The sequence below is a fragment of the Callorhinchus milii genome, unplaced genomic scaffold (assembly GCF_018977255.1).
Source record: "Callorhinchus milii isolate IMCB2004 unplaced genomic scaffold, IMCB_Cmil_1.0 Scaffold5, whole genome shotgun sequence".
Lineage (NCBI taxonomy): Eukaryota > Metazoa > Chordata > Chondrichthyes > Chimaeriformes > Callorhinchidae > Callorhinchus > Callorhinchus milii.
The window spans coordinates 41,141,051-41,160,668 of NW_024704746.1; the positions used below are offsets into that span (position 1 = coordinate 41,141,051).

Here is a 19,618-nt window from a genome sequence, read left to right on the forward strand (position 1 = left end):
GTTTATCATTAAACACATCCACTACCATCCGTAAAATCCAAATCATTCAAAACTGTGCCGCCTGCATTCTCACCCGCATGAAACTCCGCTCCCCAATCCCCCAGTCCTTGCCAGACTGCACTGGCTGCCTATCCCAGAGAGGATCGATTTCAAGATCTTCACCCTTGTATTCAAGTCCCTGCACTCCTATGCACCCCCCTACCTCTCTGACCTCCTCTCTCCTCAATACAGCACCCATTGCCTTTGTGCTTCCGGGTCTGGCCTCCTCCTAATCCCCCGAGTCCTCTGCTCCACCCTCGGCGGCCGTGCCTTCAGCCACTATGCCCCAAGGCTCTGGAACTGCCTTCCTCACTCCCTTCACCTCGCTCCCTCCCTTTCCATTTTCAGGTCTCTGCTGAAGACCTTTCTTTTCAACTGATTCTTTGGTCACCTTCCTCCCCCTCCCCCTGGCTTAGTCCTGGGATCCATTACTGTAAAGCGCTCTGAGACACCATCGGCGTGGAGGGCGCTATATAAATCCAAGTTGTTGTTGTTATAATTGTGAACTGTGATAGCCCATTGCATCAACACAGGGAATAGTATTAGTTACCTGTTTTCTCACATTTGGACTGGATGGCGCTGCTGAGGTTTTGCTGTAATGATTAGGAGACATCACATATATCTTCCATGTAGCTGTGGAGCTATGGGATTTCTCTGCGGCATAGCATCTCCATAGGGTCTATAAAAAGCACATTATTTGTCAAGACTTTAGTTCCAGTAATTCAAGCTGCTTTGATCCCAATGCTCTATGAGATAGAAATCAATATGAGGATTATGAAAATATATCAAAGAGAGGAGCTTGAAGGGATATAGCAGTCCTGGGGGATTTAATTGATCTCATTGCTCTGTGAGTCGGTGTGAACTCAATGGGCTGAATGGCCTCCTTCTGTGCTGTAGAATTCTGTTTCTATGTACTTCAAGGGCAAGTGGAGCTTTTCTCAACTGTCCTTTGAGTATAAGGTAGTATTGATGCAGAACGTTGCCTCAAGAGTTTCAGTGAGCGAGATGCTAAAGCATGAATTGTGCATAGTTTCTGTATGGAGTGATGAGGTGAATAGCGTTTTTTCTATCCAGAAAGTAGAATGAATACACATATGGGAAATTAGAATGGGCATTTATAAAAGTTACTTCTAAGCTCTGAATCATAGAATCAAAGAATTATAGAGCACAGAAGGAAGCCATTCGGCCCATCATGTCTGTGCTGGCTGGTTCACATATTTATAAAAGCCCTTTTCTGCTTTAGAACGCAATTGCCAACAAATACCTTCAATATATGAAAACTAAAACAAGACGGGTAAAAAGGGCACATGTGGAATTGTTCTTGATATTCTATATTTCGTGAGTTATTGTAAGGTCTTCAGATTGCCAAAATACAAGTAAGACCGAGAGCACAACATGCAAAACCCAACAGCTGTGATTCATACTATAAAGTCCTTGCTAAGAATGATTGGTGGGTAAACCAAAAATTAGAACATAACCTAAGCTAGCCAATACACACAAGATTGAACTCAAGCACTTGCAGACTTTAAATCAAGTTGCTCATTTCCTAACGGAACAAAAATGTGTGAAAGTAGAAGGTTGCGTGCCAATTTTTTTTTAAAATTGCTGAAAAGTAACCTTTACGTTACGCATGGTTCAGATTATGAATTGTAAGTTTCCATTCCACATAATCAATGCGGCCAAAACCCTTGTGTGTTTTTACAACATTCTGTTTCAATAATTAACAATGATTTGTGTGAAAGCTGCAATGTCCTTTTCCAAACGGATGAATTTGACCAAATGACTACGGCTTCAGAGCAGCTGAACTGATATATTTACTTATAAGCGAAAGTCTGAAATTAAATGGATCCCTTGGAAGCAAACTTTAACATATCTCTCTGAAATCTAAATTAATCCTTTCCAATTTTACAACACCCGCACAAGTAATTTTCTACAAATTTCTTGTGATGATGATTATTGAGTACAATTAAAAAAATGTAGAACGATGAGGTATTTCTTTTATTCCAATCAAATGTGTAAATAGGAGTTATAGGAGAATATCCTCCCAATGTGAAAGGCATTATATAAATATAAATTTGTATTGTACTTGATTATTTTAGTAGCTGCCAATGATAGGTGGTAATAAGCAGAATTTGAAACCAGATAAAAATATAACCTGGAAAAAGTATTAAGCTTTTTATAGCAATCGAAGTTCACATGGGGATAACATGTTAAAATGTGCCAACGATATCAAGATTTGTGAGAAAGTCACTAATACTAAAGGAATAAATAGCATTAAGGAAGGCAAGGAAGATTTCTTAAAACTTCTGAGATGTTACCAGCTGCCGAGATGCCATTCTACGTGAGTGGTGCTATATAAATACAAGTTGTTGTTAAACAGTCTCAAAATATACAGTCAATTCACTTTACAGTATATTCTGTGAAGCACTTTAATACGTCTTGAAAATGTGATAAGGCGCTATATCAAATGCAAAGTTTATTGTTATCCTACAATTTGTGAGTGGTATGTGGAAGAACTAAGCTAGATACGTTCTCCTTGTTCCAACCATTCCTTAATCTCAGTTCTCAAGGCAACATAGAAATGGAAATCTGTCCCAGGCTCCTACTTCAATAAATTAGAGGCCACTGAACTAAATGTATGGAACAGTCTATACTGCCACAAACATATTACTGATATTTTCCCCAGTTTGAGAAGCAACGTTTTTAGCCCAACACAATTGGCATAACAGATTTACCGGCAACTTATTTCTCTTGTGAACTGTATGCAATACAGTGCATCAATTCTATTCTCTAATGATTCTCGTTAATACCATACATCATGCTAGAAAAAAAAGCATACCTGAATGAGGGAAGCAGCAGCAGGAATTTGTCTACTGAAGTGCTTTTGACGTTGTTTCTGTTGGACCTTAAGAGCAAATCCAGATCCTAGGATACCCTTGAAAAAAAACATGCTTATTGAACGTCAAGGTGAAATTGTTCTTCGTACACATTAATATTCTTTTGTAAACCAAGTGGTTAATTTCTGATACAATAAATTTTAGAAACCTCCTATAGCAATGACAACATAAAAGGAGGCCACTCAACCCATTGAGCCTATGGTGGTGTTGGCTCCACTGCTGGAACATTACAGCTTAATACTAATTCCCTAAATGAATACTGAAACATAATGAAATTTCAAAAATAAAACAATCAGTTGCAATACACTGATCTTGTGCAGTTAACAGATTGTCTTGAATGGTATTTGCATATCTACCTAGTGTATATAAAGTGCAGGAATCAATTTAGAAAGATTGGTGTGGGATTCTGCACCTATTCACACATAGAGATCTGAACAAAGTTGCTTTTAGATTTTTAGAAATAAGAGTTTAGGACAATTTTAGACGTTTGTCAGATTCCTGTCTTTAGTAAATAATGAGGTGTTCATTGTTTATCCAACTGGTTAGTTTAACAAGTAAACACGAATGAAGCATTAAAAAAGTGGGTCTGTGTGGTGGGGGGAATTCAATTAATACTGAGTGTTCAAACAACATTTATACAACAGATGCTATTTACCCCAATTTTACACTTAAATAAATATATTTCTTCTCAATACACCACACTCCAATTGAGAGAGCAGCTAGCCAACCTATCAATAGGCTTCTGCAATTGTTTATTCAGAGCTATGCTGAGTTTGACAAACTCTTTCGACCTGAGAGAAAGCAGCTTTGGGGAAAAAATCCACCTGGGTCCAGTTTTACTTTATTTACATGACATTTTAGAGCATCCAGAATTTGGCAAATTGTTAAATACATTTTGAAGCCAAAGTTCTTTCAAGAACTATAGAAAATCGACTTCATAATTCAACAATTTGCTAAATTCTGGATGTTCTAAATGTATACCCAGATAGAAATTCTCCCTACTTGTCTCTACTTTGACGACCCTCAAAATTACTCTCTTGTTTATTTGTGGACATACATGTTGAATCAGCACATTAAGTGCAGTTTACAAAACGCACAGCACACGTTAAGTGAGGGAGATTGCCTTTCTCTTCGACGTGCCTTCAGCTCCCCTCTCGACTCCCTACCCCCTCCTCGCTCCCTCCCTTCCCTCCCCTCACCCTGACCTTTTCCCCCCTGCTCGGGTCCCGACCCAACTGTCCAGCGCCTTGGGACGTCCTCCCGACGTGAAAGGCACTCTATAAATGAAATTGTGTTGTTGTTGTTGTTGTTTCTCTATTGACTTTGGATGGGGGACAATCACCTCGCTGAATTTATTTATTACCACATGAGTGAAGAAAAATATTCGGTTGTCCTCTTTTGAAGAAATATACATTAAAAATATTTGTTGTTAACAATTCACTTACTGCTGGAAGTGCAAAGAATGATATAGCAAACACAGAGAAACAAGATGCTATTGTCTTTCCAATCCACGTCTGTGGAACTTTGTCACCATATCCAATTGTTGTAACTGTTACCTACAAAACAGTAACCAAAACAAAAATCAGTGAAGCGCATGAATGTAGATTATAGAGACTAATTTTTTTCCCCCGTATTCAAAAGCCTGCCTGGGAGCTATTTTATAAAAAAGACGTAGCCCTGGGACAAGTGGGGAGTTCAAATTAGGATTTGCTGCAGAACTGATATCTCTACAATTGGTGTTCCAATACATGGTTCAGTTCATTAAAAGTTCTTAATGGTTGGTTTAAAACAATGACTGTGGGTTTGATCAGATTAAATGAGACCTATCATTCCAAAGATGGATTTCATGCAGCTGATGCGATTTATTTTAAGAAAGCAAAATATAATCACTGAAACTTTTCAAAGATAGCATACTGTTCTTTGCCTAAATTCTCCAGTTTGGGTAAGAATGTAATCAACACTGTTATATGAATATAATGAACTCACCACACCCCACCACAAGGCATCAGCGTAACTTCCAAAGCCAGTTTTACCGTCCTGATCAACTGCATCTTTCTCAGCCAGATACACAAAGTAGGAAGAAAAGATAAGTCCCAGAAATCCAATGTACAGTGTTGTTATAAGTTCCTGCAAAACAAACAGAAACCATGCAATCATTAATGTAGTTTTACCTCGTCTGATAGATGACTGAATAAAGCAGCTTGACAAAAGAACAATTTTGAATTTTGGAGCAATTGTTTCTGGGAACATTTGCTGAAGAAATGGATCAGAATGCTTGCAATAGTTCAGCAATATTTCTATGATCCTGTGATTATAATAATTGTGAATCTAGATTATCAACTACCAAAGCTTATTTGCAACTTCCTGACATTCTGGGTACAAAGGGATAGTAAAAAATGTCTACCAATACAAAGGTAAAATTACATAAGGGCAATATTTCACTGGACACGTGTTAGAATTTAACCTACACAGAATAAATACTATATTTCTCTCTCTGAAGGCCATAATGTTTCTTCTGTTCTGATCTCTGGTCAACTGGAATTCAACCTAGTTCCAAGTGAAAATTGGTGTTCAACACAAACCAGCTGTTAATTTACCCCTGAAATGAACATTTCATAGTCACAAACGTAGAAGGTTAAAAGAATGGTTCAAACTGATCAATGAGGATGAGTTTCTCTGAGGTGTGCAATTGAGGCAGATTGCTGGGGCTACGTAATGTGAAAATTACCTTAATAATCCTTGCATTTGACACAGAACTTGTATCACGTCAGGAGCACAACTTAAAGTGCTTCACAAGATACACTATAAAGTCCAGTGACTGTGCATCTAACATTTACTATGCCTGGCCTGGAAGAACCTTGGCATAGAGAGAGAAAATAATATTCATAAAAGTACAAATTCCCCAAATCGTTTCAAAGTGCAAATAAACAGATAGAGAAAATAAATAGAAAGAGAAACCGACAGAAAATAAAACTGAGCCAGTAGCAATTCAAATTCGTAATATCCAAGACAGCAGGTTTTCATTTCAAATCAGTTATATCTACCGTAGCTGTTAAATCATTCAGTTGATCATCGTAAAATGTTATAAGCAACCCCCTTCCAGGAATATCTAGTTTCTTTTGAAAACTGATCATAATCTAATGAAATCCAGGATCAGAAACATTTTTAATTTCCTGTGATCACAATGACCGAATTATTGTTTGGTGTTATTTTTTCCCAGGTTTCCAGGTGTTCTAATGGGAGGAAGAAACTTCACTCATGAGCAAACACCTTACAATAGGATTACTGCATAACACTGCAATTAAACCAACCAACTATGGGACACAATCGATCACAGCAACTTAATTCAATGCAGACATTAAAGCTAATTCTAGCATAAAGTTTAAAATTAGATGTAGCTCTAGATTAATTGTGTTACAGTGTAAAAGTTTACATATAAAAAAACATAGTGCCCAATTTTCCATTAAAGCCTTGACAGCTAAAGCAAACGAGTTTGCGTTCACTCACATGCACACCTGTGCTTTTAAGGGACTGTTCAATTTGGTTTGGAATAATGTGACCCTCACATTCTTTACTTAGTCATCTGAACCTTTGGGCCACTCAAGGCTGACTCAGAAATAGCAGCTGCAAGTAATCTACAATTTCCAAGCATAGATGCTTTAAACTTTTTTAAGATATAACCTTTTTAGGGTTAAAGAAACACAGGATAACTATAACTATGTCATTTGTTTTGTGAACTACAATATACATGTTTATCATTAATTGCCACAATAATAGATTGTAACTATTTAATAATGAGACACAACAATCTGAGGGTTTTTTTATACTTCACGATGATGACATGGCATCTGAGACAATAGACAACACGTTGACTGAAAAAACATTGAGCAAATAAACAAGACTGTCAAAGTGATACTATTACTATGTGTCTGCAAACTGTACTTCAATACTGCTCTCCTCTAAAGTTAATCTCGCAAGTGATAATGTTATTTCAAAATGTATATTTGAAAATGATGGTTAATCATTTATTATTCTAAGAATTTATCTAACCTACTGTAAACAAAATATATGACTAGAAACTGTGGAGTGCAATCTGCATTGCACTTGTGGAGCTGATTATAAGTCACTCATGACTAACACGTGAGTTACCAGCTCAGCCGACTCACGCGATTATAAATCATATCCCAAAACCTCTCAGGTTGCGACATCTGTGTTTGAATAGCTGATCAGATTGATTTTAGTTCAAAAATTAAAATTTGCATTGAATGCGTCAATTATAAAATGGAATTTTAATGATTCTTAAAATAATTTCAATTCAAATTAGTTGCAACAAGGCAGCCAAATAACAAATAAAATGTTTTATTATGCAATACTTTGATAAATAATTGCTAAATTATTTAAATTATTTAAATATATTACTAGTTTTGTCATTATACATTTGTTATCATCTATGTTGTTGCTCAAGAATTAGTGTACAAACAACTGAGGTGTACAACATAAACACATTCATGCTTATTATTGGAAGGAGCTTTACAGGTTATGTTTGAATATTAATTTATACTTTTCAAGATTGATTTTTACATTGAGAAATATGGGACTCTGGAATATCCATTACCTGGAACCTAGGTCATTTATTTTTGTAAAGGCAACAAGAATTTAGGAGTATATTACAGCCAATAATTAACTCCCACGCAAGTGATCATTTTACATAAAGAGTTTTTTTTCCGCTTAAATATGGTTAGTTGGTGATGTAACATTTGACATGGCTGTGAAAACCATCATTATTTGCTGTGATTGGCTTTTGAGGTAGGAATGCATTTGCTGCTGAGATATGATAAACTACTGGTTATTAGGCAATTTGAGGTCTGTCTCAATTAATAGTGACTGCAGACTGGTACCAGTTTTACACAGGGAGCTGCATTTTCCCATCACAGCATCAAGCTATTTTTTAGAAATAAATAACCACTCATCCTGGCAACTTATTCCCGTCGCTAATTATCCTCTGGGTAAAGAAAAACTTCCTGGTGCTTGTCCTGAAATTGCCCTGTTTAATCTCTAAACACATGTCCTCTTGTTCTCGTGTGTTGGTGCATCATAAATTATCATTCTAGTTTACTTATACCATTTAAAATGTTATAAACCTCTTTAATGTACTCTGAGATGTGTTCTCTCAAAACTGAAGATCCATAGACTGTCTAATTGTTCCTTTAGGATGAATAATCATTTCTGGACCTCAAATCTGTAAACTTTAAGAGGAACAGAATCGTTTTGCTCTAAAATATGCTGATTTGGGATGCATTTGTGGAAGTAAAATTCTTAAATTTATTGCATCAAGCATTAAAAGGTGGAAATCCATCCAATTTGTTATTTTATTTTCCGTAGTTTGCTCACAGACAAAACTCTCTACCAAGTGTCTCTGGTCCATCAGGTGCTGTTTGTGGAAGAATTTAGTCTCCAGCACAGCAGCTAAAGAAAACCATTGTGCCCGAAACACCTAGTACATTCCTGCCAATACACCACACAGACATCCAGACAATGTGTCCACAGTTGTGTTGAATAGTTTCCTGCAGAAATTTTGGATCAGAAAATGAGATCATTAAAATGAAAACCCAAATTTCATAGTAAGTGCAAGTTCACACAGAAATTTCTGGTTTACAAAGTAAGTGTCTCCCTCCTTTCTGGCCTTGTTTGTCTCAGGTTCCTTTCTTTTAGGAGATGGTTGCAGGTTTTTCCCCCATTTGTCAATCTTTCCCTATCTTCAACCTCCTCCATTTCCTCAGGAGCTGTTGGCCAGGACACCAGGAGAAACTCCCTGCTCTTTTCAAGTAGTGCCATGGGATCTTTAACATCCACCTGAGCAGCTCATTCATTTCCTCCGAAGGATGACATCTCCAACAATGCATTTGGATAGAACAAATGAAGTAAGAATAAAAGTATACAAATCAATACAAATGTTTGAGGAGCACTGTCCTCTTACTATGAGCACTATGAGCACTCAAGGCCATATCTTATAATGATTCTCAATCCACATCATTGGTGTATTAAGTAATTCCTTTATCCTCAGCTCCCAGTTCTCCAAACCCGGATCCCTTCCCTGGATCCTTTTACGCTTCCGGCTTCTGCTTAATTGACTTTTTCTTATTTGTCCTTTTACTTCTTATAGGGATGTACTACACACCTGCCGATGAATGAAAACAACTGATCCGAGAAGTCTCCAAGTGCCACCTTGACGATCTACATGCAGCATCCGAAGGATCTGGAGGAAACGAATTCCCCTGAAAAGAGAAAATATTTTTTTAAAAATTTAAAATTATTGCACATGTACAGTAACTCAACTTACACCAGCATCTTTAATAAATGAGCTGAAGGTATACTGGTCATTTGACTACGGTTAGTGGGATAGCAGCTTTATCTGCTTTCTGTTTGTAAAACAGCAGGTGTCCTTCCAACCAGCCATTGAAAGCCACAATCCACAAGCCAGATGTCCAACACTGCTGATTTGGTTTCTTGGCCTTCACCATCGGTAACACTGTCATGATCCACCTCCATTCTGTTCAAAGTGACAATGGACCCTGATAATCCCATTATAAGCATGGAATAAAAATTCAATAACGTTACCGAACAATGTAGGTTCGACCCCATGATCTCAAAGTCCACTACCCAATCCTGCTTTTGGAATCACACAATTTTACAATTTGATCTATTTTGCTTAGTCAATATGACTTCCAAAGGTATATGTAAAAATAATACCTGATAGCTGATGTGGCAAACACCTGGCCATTTGATCCAACACTGAGTACTATAATAGACGCAATCACTACAATCAGATCTGCAGGTCAAAACCAGAAAAAAATGTAATACATTTCACATTTAATAGGTTCTAATGTAGGAAATTATCACTGTAACACATTATTTGGAAGAAATTCCACCTGGTTCTATATTGCACAATTAACATAGCATTTTAGAGTACCGGAATATTTGATAAATTGTGAATTCAGTCTTAATTTTTTTAAAATATATCTCAAAACAAATTACAAAAAACCTGTTCCATATTAAGGCAGTATTTAAAAATTTGACAAATTCTGGATACTCTGAAATGCTACAATAATGGAGTAATTCTAGACCCAATCGGAATTTTTCCCTGTATGTTGGTAGTAACATTCAAAACCTATTCAGCACTGAGAATAATTTTAGGATCACAAAGTAAAGTTTTGCTTGTATTTTATCCAAGTTCATAAAAAAGGACAGATAGCATGTTTCTTAGCAAGGTACAAATAACACCCTGAGCTACTAGTTATTTTTCTCCCTCTGGCCACACACAACATACCAGCATCCAGATGTCCTGCCTGCAATTATCTGCCAATGTTACTCTAATTCCGTTCCATTTCATTAATCCACCATCCATCAAGGTAGCTGTGCGGATCCAATCAAATTTTGCCCATCACATCTGTTATGTGCTTGGACCTCCACGTTTCAAACTGATATGAAACCGTGGCAAATTGGGCAAACAGCGCAGTCGATTTGTGAGTCCTTCCACATCACTGAATTCAGACCATTTTGTCGGGTGTCATTCAGTTCAATGCTATCAGGAAAATGTTCACTACCACTGAATGGCAGGCAGATAATTCATCAGTCAATTCCATTTCATGATCCTGTGTGTTTAGAGGCTTGGGATTGAATAATGTTCTCCTCTAAAATTTTCTGGTAAGTCAGAAATTTGGTTTAACATCTCATCCAAAGGACAGCACATTTGACAATGCAATATTCCCCCCTGCCAAGCATTATACTGAAATGTCCACCTAGCTTGAACCCACAACTTTCTGACTCAAAGACAAGAGTACTACGACGTGAGCCAAGCTAACCTCTATTTTTTTAAAAAACATAAACAGATGAAATCCTTACCTATAATTGAAATTGGTTTTCTGGCAAACCGAATCCTCCCTTTGATGCCAATGTATTTACTTCTGCAGCCTGCAGACCACAGCCGTACCATATATTCTACACCAAAAAACACCACAAGTACAATTTCCTGGAGAAGGAAAAATAAAATGTGACATTAATGTTCTCACATTAATTAGAGGAATATAATTAGAAACCCGGTTGTTAGTCGATTGGCAGGTCGCTTTCTAGGGGTTAATCCCTCAAAAAGAAGTCTCTCAATTCACGACTGTTTGTGGGACACTGCTGTGCGCAATTGGCTGCCTTGTTCCACCCACAAAATACACAGTCAATCTGCTTTACAATATATTATATGAAGCGCTTTGACATGTCTCGACGACATGATAAGGCGCTATATCAAATGCAAGGATTATTTGTATTAATAACCAGCTTGATTGCAGTATGCATACTAATCAGCAATCTTACGTTCCTTTGTCCTGTAATTCATCTTAATTTAAAGTTCACACAATGACCCATTTCTCCTCTTTCTATCATTATCCATCATTAGTCTATCATTTTTGGGGAAGACGTTTCCTCCCATGGTGAATCTCTTTCATATGTATCCAGCATTTTTTCCTTCTTTCATTTCATACCTTTATCTTCCAAACACTTTTTTTCTGATTGGTTTTTGCTTTCTACATTTGTTTTTTTACTTTCATTCTTTCAATTTTGGATCTGATTTTTGTCATTATTCCAGAAATTTAAACAATGAATTAATCGTCATTTGCTGAAACATGGTTCCTGGAACATTCACCAGCTTGTAAGAAATCTGCAACATCCCCTATTGGTAGGTAAGTAATCCGCTCCCAATCTTTCTATGTTCTCATTCAGATTCATGAGACATCTGTCTTTTCTTAACGGATTGTGTCCAGCTGCACCCTGTTGTTATGGCACCTAATATATTTTCAAATACTTCTATTTACACTTGGGGAATCAACCTGAATTTGTATTCATTGATGCAATTTTACATTACAACTCTGTTCCAAAGATGTTCCTCCATCAAAAACTGGCTGAATTTGTGACTGATATAATATAGAGAGTGCGTTGTGAGAGAGGTAGAAATTAACCCCAAAAATGTTTAAACTGAACCAGAGAAAAGTGGCTTAATTAGACATGCCTATGCCTTTAAAATGGAATAAATTAATAATAATCCTTGTATTTGATATAGTGCCTTTCACTTCTGGAGGACGTCTTGAACAACAACAACAACAACAAGATTCCATTTATAAAGCGCCTTTCACGTCAGGAGGACGTCCCAAGGCACTGCACAGTTGGGTCATGACCCGAGCAGGGGGGAAATGGTCAGGGTGAGCGGAGGGGAGGGAGCGAGGAGGGGGGAAATGGTCAGGGTGAGGGGAGGGATGGGAGGGAGCGAGAAGGGGAAGAGAGTCGAGAGGGGAGCTGAAGGCTCGGTCAAAGAGAAAGGTTTTGAGACCGGCCTTGAAGGAGGAAAGGGAGGAGGCAAGGCGAAGGCACTGGGGGATAGAGTTCCAGAGCCTCGGGGCTGAGAGGCTGAAGGCCCGACCACCAATGGTAGGGCGATTGGGGCGGGGGACGTGGAGCAGACCGGAGCCGGAGGAACGGAGGGTACGGGCAGGTAGGTAGGGGGATAGTAGGTTGGAGAGGTAGGAGGGAGCAAGGCCGTGAATGGCCTTGTAGGTGAGGATGAGGATCTTGAAGTGCTTCAAGGGTTTAGTAAGAAGTGTAGTGACTGTGTATTTTGTAGACCAACGCGGCTGCTCATTTGCACACAGCATTGCCCCGCAAACAGCCATGAAACGAAGGCCCAATTTTATTTGGGGGGGGGGGGGGCATGATACCACGAGAAATTCCCTTCTCTTTTCGAGTCTTTCCACAGGATCTTTAACATTTATCTGATCAGGCAAACCGAACCTCAGTTTATCGTCTCATCTGAAGGACGGCACCCTGACAATGCAACACACCCCCAGCACTGCATTCAATCGTCAGCCCAGACTATGTGAGTTGAAGTCTCAAGGTGGGGACTCAAGCAACAATGCTACCGAGTGTGTCAGCTGACATCAAATGAAGCTGAATGAAATAAAAGCAAGGGAGGGGGTATGAGAGAGACATTTGTCAGATCAAGTCAGGTAGCATGCTGTAATAGCACAGCATGGAAGAAAACAAGGTATTCTTGCTAAAATGAGGATAGAGGTGAACTTATCTCCGAAATGGTGAAATGTGTTTTTTAAATGAAAAGAAGGCAGGATTGTACTGAATGTTTGATTTTGTTTTAGAGATGGTCTAGAAAAAAACAACAAATTATATTTGTATTGCGCCTTTCACGTCAGGAAGTCATCCCAAAGCGCTGGACAGTCAGGGATCCTCATACCAGCTGGTGGTTGGGATCAGGAGGGTTGGTCAGTGGGGAGGGGAGGTGTAGGAAAACACACGTAGAGAGATGCACAATGGGCTTGATGGTTCCCCACAACAAATAACACTGATTAACTATTTTTTCGACACATGTGGAAACCCACTGCAATGCTTAAGAGTTTCCAAACCAAACTGAGAAATTCCAGAGATAGATTATGGCCAAAGTACCTCACCAGCCATTAATATTAACCAGTTACAAAGGTATAATAATACTTATCAAATTGTTGAGATGTCTCCAAGCTGTTCACAAGATTCGTAAAGTATTTGACTGTGTGTATTTTTTTTGTGGATGAAGTTCCAGCTCACAAGCAGTTTATTTTTGTATGCATCATATTTATCCCGCATCATTTTGTTAACCATCATTTTCAAATACACATTTTGAAATAATATTATCACTTGCGAGATTTTATTTGAACTGGCACACAACCAGGTTCTTGATGCATTTTTCTCAAGGGATGATACAAAGACATTGCTTCAGCCGTTCGTGAACTGCAAACGGTTCTGTGAAAGGTCTGGCAGAAGTTTACCACAAGAGAGAATCAAACCGAAGCACCACAATGCATAAATCAACAACTTTGAATTTATCTGGCACCCTTCAAGTGGGGTCACATCTCAAAGCACAGCACTTTACAAAGAAGGCCCAGCACCATCTTCTTGGGAAACCAGGCAACATCTAAATGATGCAGATGCCGACATTTCTTTTTAACTCTGTCTTGCTACGTAGGTGACACTGGCAAGGCCAGCATTTACTGCCCACCCTGAGGTTTCCTAAGAAAGTTGTGGTGATGGGTTTTCTCTTTAACACACTGCAGTCTGTGTGGCAATGGTGTTTCTACAATGTTGTTCAACAACAACTTGCATTTATATCACTGGGGGGAATGTCTCAGAACGCTTCCTAAAGCACACGGAGCATTTCAGTGGTGAATGCTAGGATTTTGACCAAGCGATGATGAAAGAGGACAATGTTTGTCTACGTCAGGATGGTGTGTGATTTACAGAGGAACTTGGTGGTGGTGATGTTCCCATATCATTGCTCTCATTGTTGTGAGTTGAATCCATTTTTGTGTTGATCTGAGTTAAATTTTCAGAAACCTGAAAGCTGTTGGGAGCTCTCTAATATTGTGTGTTCAAATCAAATGACGATTCAGTTCATGCATTTGTGAGTTTGCTTAATAAAGAAATAGTGCAAGGTATCCTTACCAATATAGCAGATTGCAAATTGAGTGGGATCTTAAAGAGTTAACCAAGTCTGAGCCTGGTTTGCAAACATTCCAGCCAGAGAACAAAAAGTAAATGCACAGAGTGATTTATTCCAAACAACGGTCGGGAGCAGATCATATGACACATTTAACTTTCTGATGGTTTAACCCAGATCTGCAAATGACTTAGAACAGTCTCACTTTAGGATTGATTAGCAGGGGAATTCACACTTAAAACCAATTATTCACAATTTTGGTCTCATTCACAACCTTGTTCTTTTAAGTATGGAGCAGGAATAAATGTCAAATTCCACTGCAGACTCTCTGTATTTGTTTTTAAAGGCAATTTGAATAATTCATTTTTAAAGAATGTTGACGGTTTCAAAGAGCAAAATCTATTAATAGTTAGACAGCTTAAAAGAATTTGGATTCGAGGCAGGAAAAAAATGTTTACTATGTCCACTGCATTCTTTTTGACCAACCAGCAGATTGTTTAGTCAGATGGGACCATCAAAAAGCACGATCAAAAAGGTAGGTCTTCAGACAGGATTTGAAGGTGGAGAGGGAGGAGGCAAGGCGGAGGGATTGAGGGAGAGAGTTCCAGAGTTTCTGGAGTGTAGTGGCTGAAGCATGACCACTGATGGTGGAACAGAGGGCACAAGGGACAAATAGGAGGCCTGAGCCAGAATCAAACATATTTGACACACGTTTACTGATTGGAAACACCAAAGGAAAATGTAGGTCAAATTTCTATCACCAATTGTTTCATTTTTCTTTCCGTTTTTGATTAATTTTAGGCACGGTCTCTACAAGAAGCTTGTGCCCCAAATTCTATGAATTAAACTACTCAGATTTTTCTACAATGAGACATTGCTTAGGAGACTAGGTGGTGCAGTAGATAAACACATAGACTTTAATACCTCTCAAATTTAGGCCATGTTCTCACCCAAATTAAAGGGATGAAAGCCTCCTGTGTAAGTGTTTTAGATCAAAAGATATTTGATCAGTTTCAATCCAGTTCTGAGTAGAAGTGACTCATATTTCAAAACGGCATTTAATTTAGCATTAATTAACAATCTCACTCGCAGGAGGGCAAGTGTGGAAGTGAAAAAAATGTCACATTGCTGTGGTAAACAGGATGCTCAACAGAATGGAAGGTGTTTTATTCTCCATTCAACCGTGCTGTGCCTGATCCGATAGTGATTGCTGGTGACGCTGGGCACCAAAATGGGAAATTGTTCCATTTCCTAACACATCCCTGACTTTGGTGACCACAAAATTAACCAAAAATGGGAACCATTTGACTGGATTCAAGTGGGGCTTGAGAAATAATACCAGTGAAGTAAATATAACTGATATGTAAAGAAAACATAACCTGGAAAGTCACATTGCAATTTGAAACTCCTCTTCGAGATGATTGTGCTTTAAACAACAATTTGTACTGGTATAGTCCCTTTCACTAAGGCTGAAAGTCTCAAAGCATTTCACAAACATTGAACAGGAGCCTGAGATAGGAAGGAGATGGGATAGGGAAGGTGGCTCAAAGCACAAGCAAAGAGATGGGATTTTAGATGAGTTTTAAAAGCCAAAAGGGAGTGACAAGGCAGAGATGAAGTGCTTGAAAGCTCGCTTGCTGATGTTGGGGCAGAGCGGGCTGGGGGCATAATGCAGGCCAGAATGGTGGAGTGAAGATCTAGGAGGTCATTCAGGAAGGTGGAAAAACACCACATTTTCAGTAGAAGACCACAAATTTGCTGCGGTCTATAAATTACTGTTATAATTAAAAGGCAAAAGAAAAACATCAAGATGCAAGTTGTTCTCCAATGCTTTGCGATAACTTCTCATCACTTCCAAATAGTGAATCCAGACTTGATATGACAGGTTCTGGTGGTTGATACTTTAGCTTTAAGAAAATCTGTTGCTCAAAAGTAATATGTGAGATGTTACGTGAGATGTACACTCCCCCATTCTGGCCTGCTTTATTTTGATAGTTAAGCTAACTTTAGGAATTTTACATTTTAATTAGTGGTTTATTTATCAAATCATATAAAAAAGGGTCTAAAATGTATAGAGATCCTTTGTATCGGTGACTTTATGTAACAACATACTACTAAAATAAGAAAGTAATTCCTAGCAAGTGATTAAAGAACACGCATAAAATAACTATTTTTTCAGCTGCAGTTGTGGCGAGGTGAAAAACTATACATGGCTTTTCTCCTTCACTGATCACTATGTATTCTGCTGTAAGAAGGAAGTCGTGTGGCCCTAATGAATCATGTGTTTCAAGAAGATTCACTCAGAGAATGCCAACTCTGAACAATCGAGCCTAAGAGCTTGTCACGGAAGTTTGAAAGCCTCACTGTTTGCACACGTGTGCAGCTTGAAGCAGATATTCAATTTGACAGCCTGATTTCACCCTTATTAGTTGCTGCAGTTCGCTCCATCAAAATTTCTCAATTCAAGACTCAATTCAGACACTCACTTGCTCAGCTTTCCCTCAACCTCCATTACCAGCCTCCACCACTACCTCTCTCCCCGTTCAGGTTGCCAATACTGTCATTCAGGTTTCATTGCATCCAAGCTTGGCTATTCCAACGGCTGTTCGCCAGACTCACCAGCTCTTCCCTGCGCAAGCTGCAGTCTATCCAGAACTCTGCAGCCCGTGGAAAATATCTGTCATTATATTATCTTATTTGCATATCTCAGAACACAAGTTTTTAGAGAAAGCTACCTTGTAGATGGAGAAAACATTCAAATAATATTTTTTTAAAAAACAGGTTCGGATTTTAATATTATGTGAAGCCCAGATCCTTCAAAAATTTCAATTGCCTGTCGAAACTGGCCCTGGATTACAAAATAAATTGCAAAAAGTAATCCACCCTTAACTAATTCCACATTTTCCAATAGAAATATTTGAATTTAGAAATTATGCCAACCACAATCTATATTCATATGCAACAAGTCTGTAACACACATTACACTAAATTAAGTCACTCTCCGTTCAGTGTGTTTACATTAATATTGACGTAATCTCCTGAGTAACTTATATTTCAAGAGAAACTTTAAATAATTTGGCTTTAAGAAAGTTGCAAAACAAATCAAATTGGCAGTACTTCACACAGAGTGCCTTTCCAATCTTCATCTGACCCCTTGTGATGAGAAACATTACTGCAGTAATAAACTAGATTTTTCCAACTGTTGGTAAATTCCCTGTCTACATTAGACAAGGTGGAAATTCTAGCTCTGGAGTTTGGTTGAATTTCTACCTGGATATTATTGAGCTGAGTTCTTCTTTTCCATCATGGTTGTGGAGCACACTAGCTAATAATAATAATAATCCTTGCATTTGATATAGCAGCTTATCACATCTTCAAGATGCTTCAAAGTGCTTCACAGAATATAGTGTAAAATGAATTGACTGTATATTTTAAGCTAATTATTGAGGTGGGAGAGGGGTGTCCTAGACAATAATTCGCAATAAAATTGGTCATTTACTTCATGGCTGTTAGTAGTACATTGTGATGCGTAAATTTGTTGCTGAGTTTAACTATGACATACACAGTCACTACACTTTACAGTAAAACCTGTGAAACACATTAGATGTCCTTGCAACATGAAAGGCGCTACTTCAAATGCAAAGATTATTTATTATCTGAGCATAAATTGGCTGCTGCATTTGCCTACAAAATACAGTCACCACTTTACAGTGGATCCTTTGAGATATCCTTCAGACATGAAAGGCGCTTTTGAGAGTTGCAGAGAGAGAGGACAAAGTTGGTGAAAGCCTCCATGACGAAGATGGAGCAGATGGGGTGGGGTACATGAAGCATGTTTGAGTTGGCAGAGCAGATGGAGTGGGCAGGAGATTAAGGATTTCAGGAAATCACTCAGTTTGATGGGGTGATATGATACTAAGCAGTGTAATATTGGGAGCATTTCTGCAAGTATGCAAGTCGGAAGCCATGGAAACCACTGTTGTATACCTTTGGGTTTTATGGATTTTGCATTTATATTCATACACGCTAAGTCTATTGACTCAGGATATGAAGGTTTTGTTTACTTTAATCTCGAACTGTAAAACTAGGCTGCAGTCAAAATAAACATTCCACAAAAAGTTATCTCATTTGGATTTATTATGCAAGGAACCTTACGACAATGATACCTAAAACCTCAGAAGTCAGAAAGTTATGCTAGTTGTGGGGAGTTTGGTTGAATAATTTTATCGATGTACCAATTAAATTAAGTCTCATAAAATTTGATTTACTGAGCTTCTGTTTTCCATTTCTTTAGATCCAGTATAGATCTGCGTGATATTATATAATTAATTAATTAAGGTGATGAAATTGTCATCTTTCAGCAGGCTACAAAAGCATTTTCAAATGGATGCAGTAAAAATGCATTGAATTTTGATATTATGAAATAAAGCAGAATGATGAACTCCTAATACAATTTTTTGCAGATGTGCAAACAGAACAATAAATTCAAAGCTTTGAAAGCATGTGGGTCATTTAAAGTTCAAGAATGTGATGTGGGAGGTAAGACTGGCAGAGGGATAATTGAAAGCCACCCACTACCTGCTCATTAATTCACTTATTTTAATGGCTGAGAGCTGAACATATCAAACAGAATCTTTCAATAAATGCATTTTGTTAATACCATACTGGTAGGGGCATACTGTTCCAATATTTCAAAAGCTGACCTTTAATTTGAAACAATTAAGATGTGATATCTAAACATAGACAGATTATTTTTTCTGTTTAAGTAACATTACACTGGGAATTATGAAGTGCTTTATCATGTGAATAAAATACAGGGCAATCCAATTTACATTTAGATAAGAGCTTTCACGTCAAGAGGATGTTTCAAAGCAAAAAAAACAAATGCAATCAGTTACATTCACCTGATAAGACGCAGACAGTTCCAACTGCTAATTTGTCAGGGATTTTACTAATAGTTTTGCAGTTCAGTAGTTAAAAGTAATTCACAGTCATGTTTTCACTCACTAACACTTAGTTGATAATTTGTAATTGCCAAAAGTAGCTGCACATATACAGCTGAGTGAATACGTCTTAATGTTACAGCAAAGTTAAATCCTATCTACCCACCTCACCCCCAACAAAAAACAAAGTGGAATATTCAATTTAAACCTTATTC

General features: G+C 38.0%; 1 protein-coding gene across 1 annotated transcript in view; it reads right to left on the minus strand.

Moving 5' to 3' along the window:
* Positions 1-19,618, minus strand: part of kcnq1.2 (potassium voltage-gated channel, KQT-like subfamily, member 1.2) — a 289,776-nt gene that overhangs the window by 253,679 nt on the left and 16,479 nt on the right. The window contains 7 exon segments of the mRNA XM_042335066.1: positions 590-718; positions 2,879-2,974; positions 4,382-4,492; positions 4,923-5,063; positions 9,115-9,211; positions 9,687-9,765; positions 10,839-10,965. Coding sequence (XP_042191000.1) covers positions 590-718; positions 2,879-2,974; positions 4,382-4,492; positions 4,923-5,063; positions 9,115-9,211; positions 9,687-9,765; positions 10,839-10,965 — 780 coding nt within the window.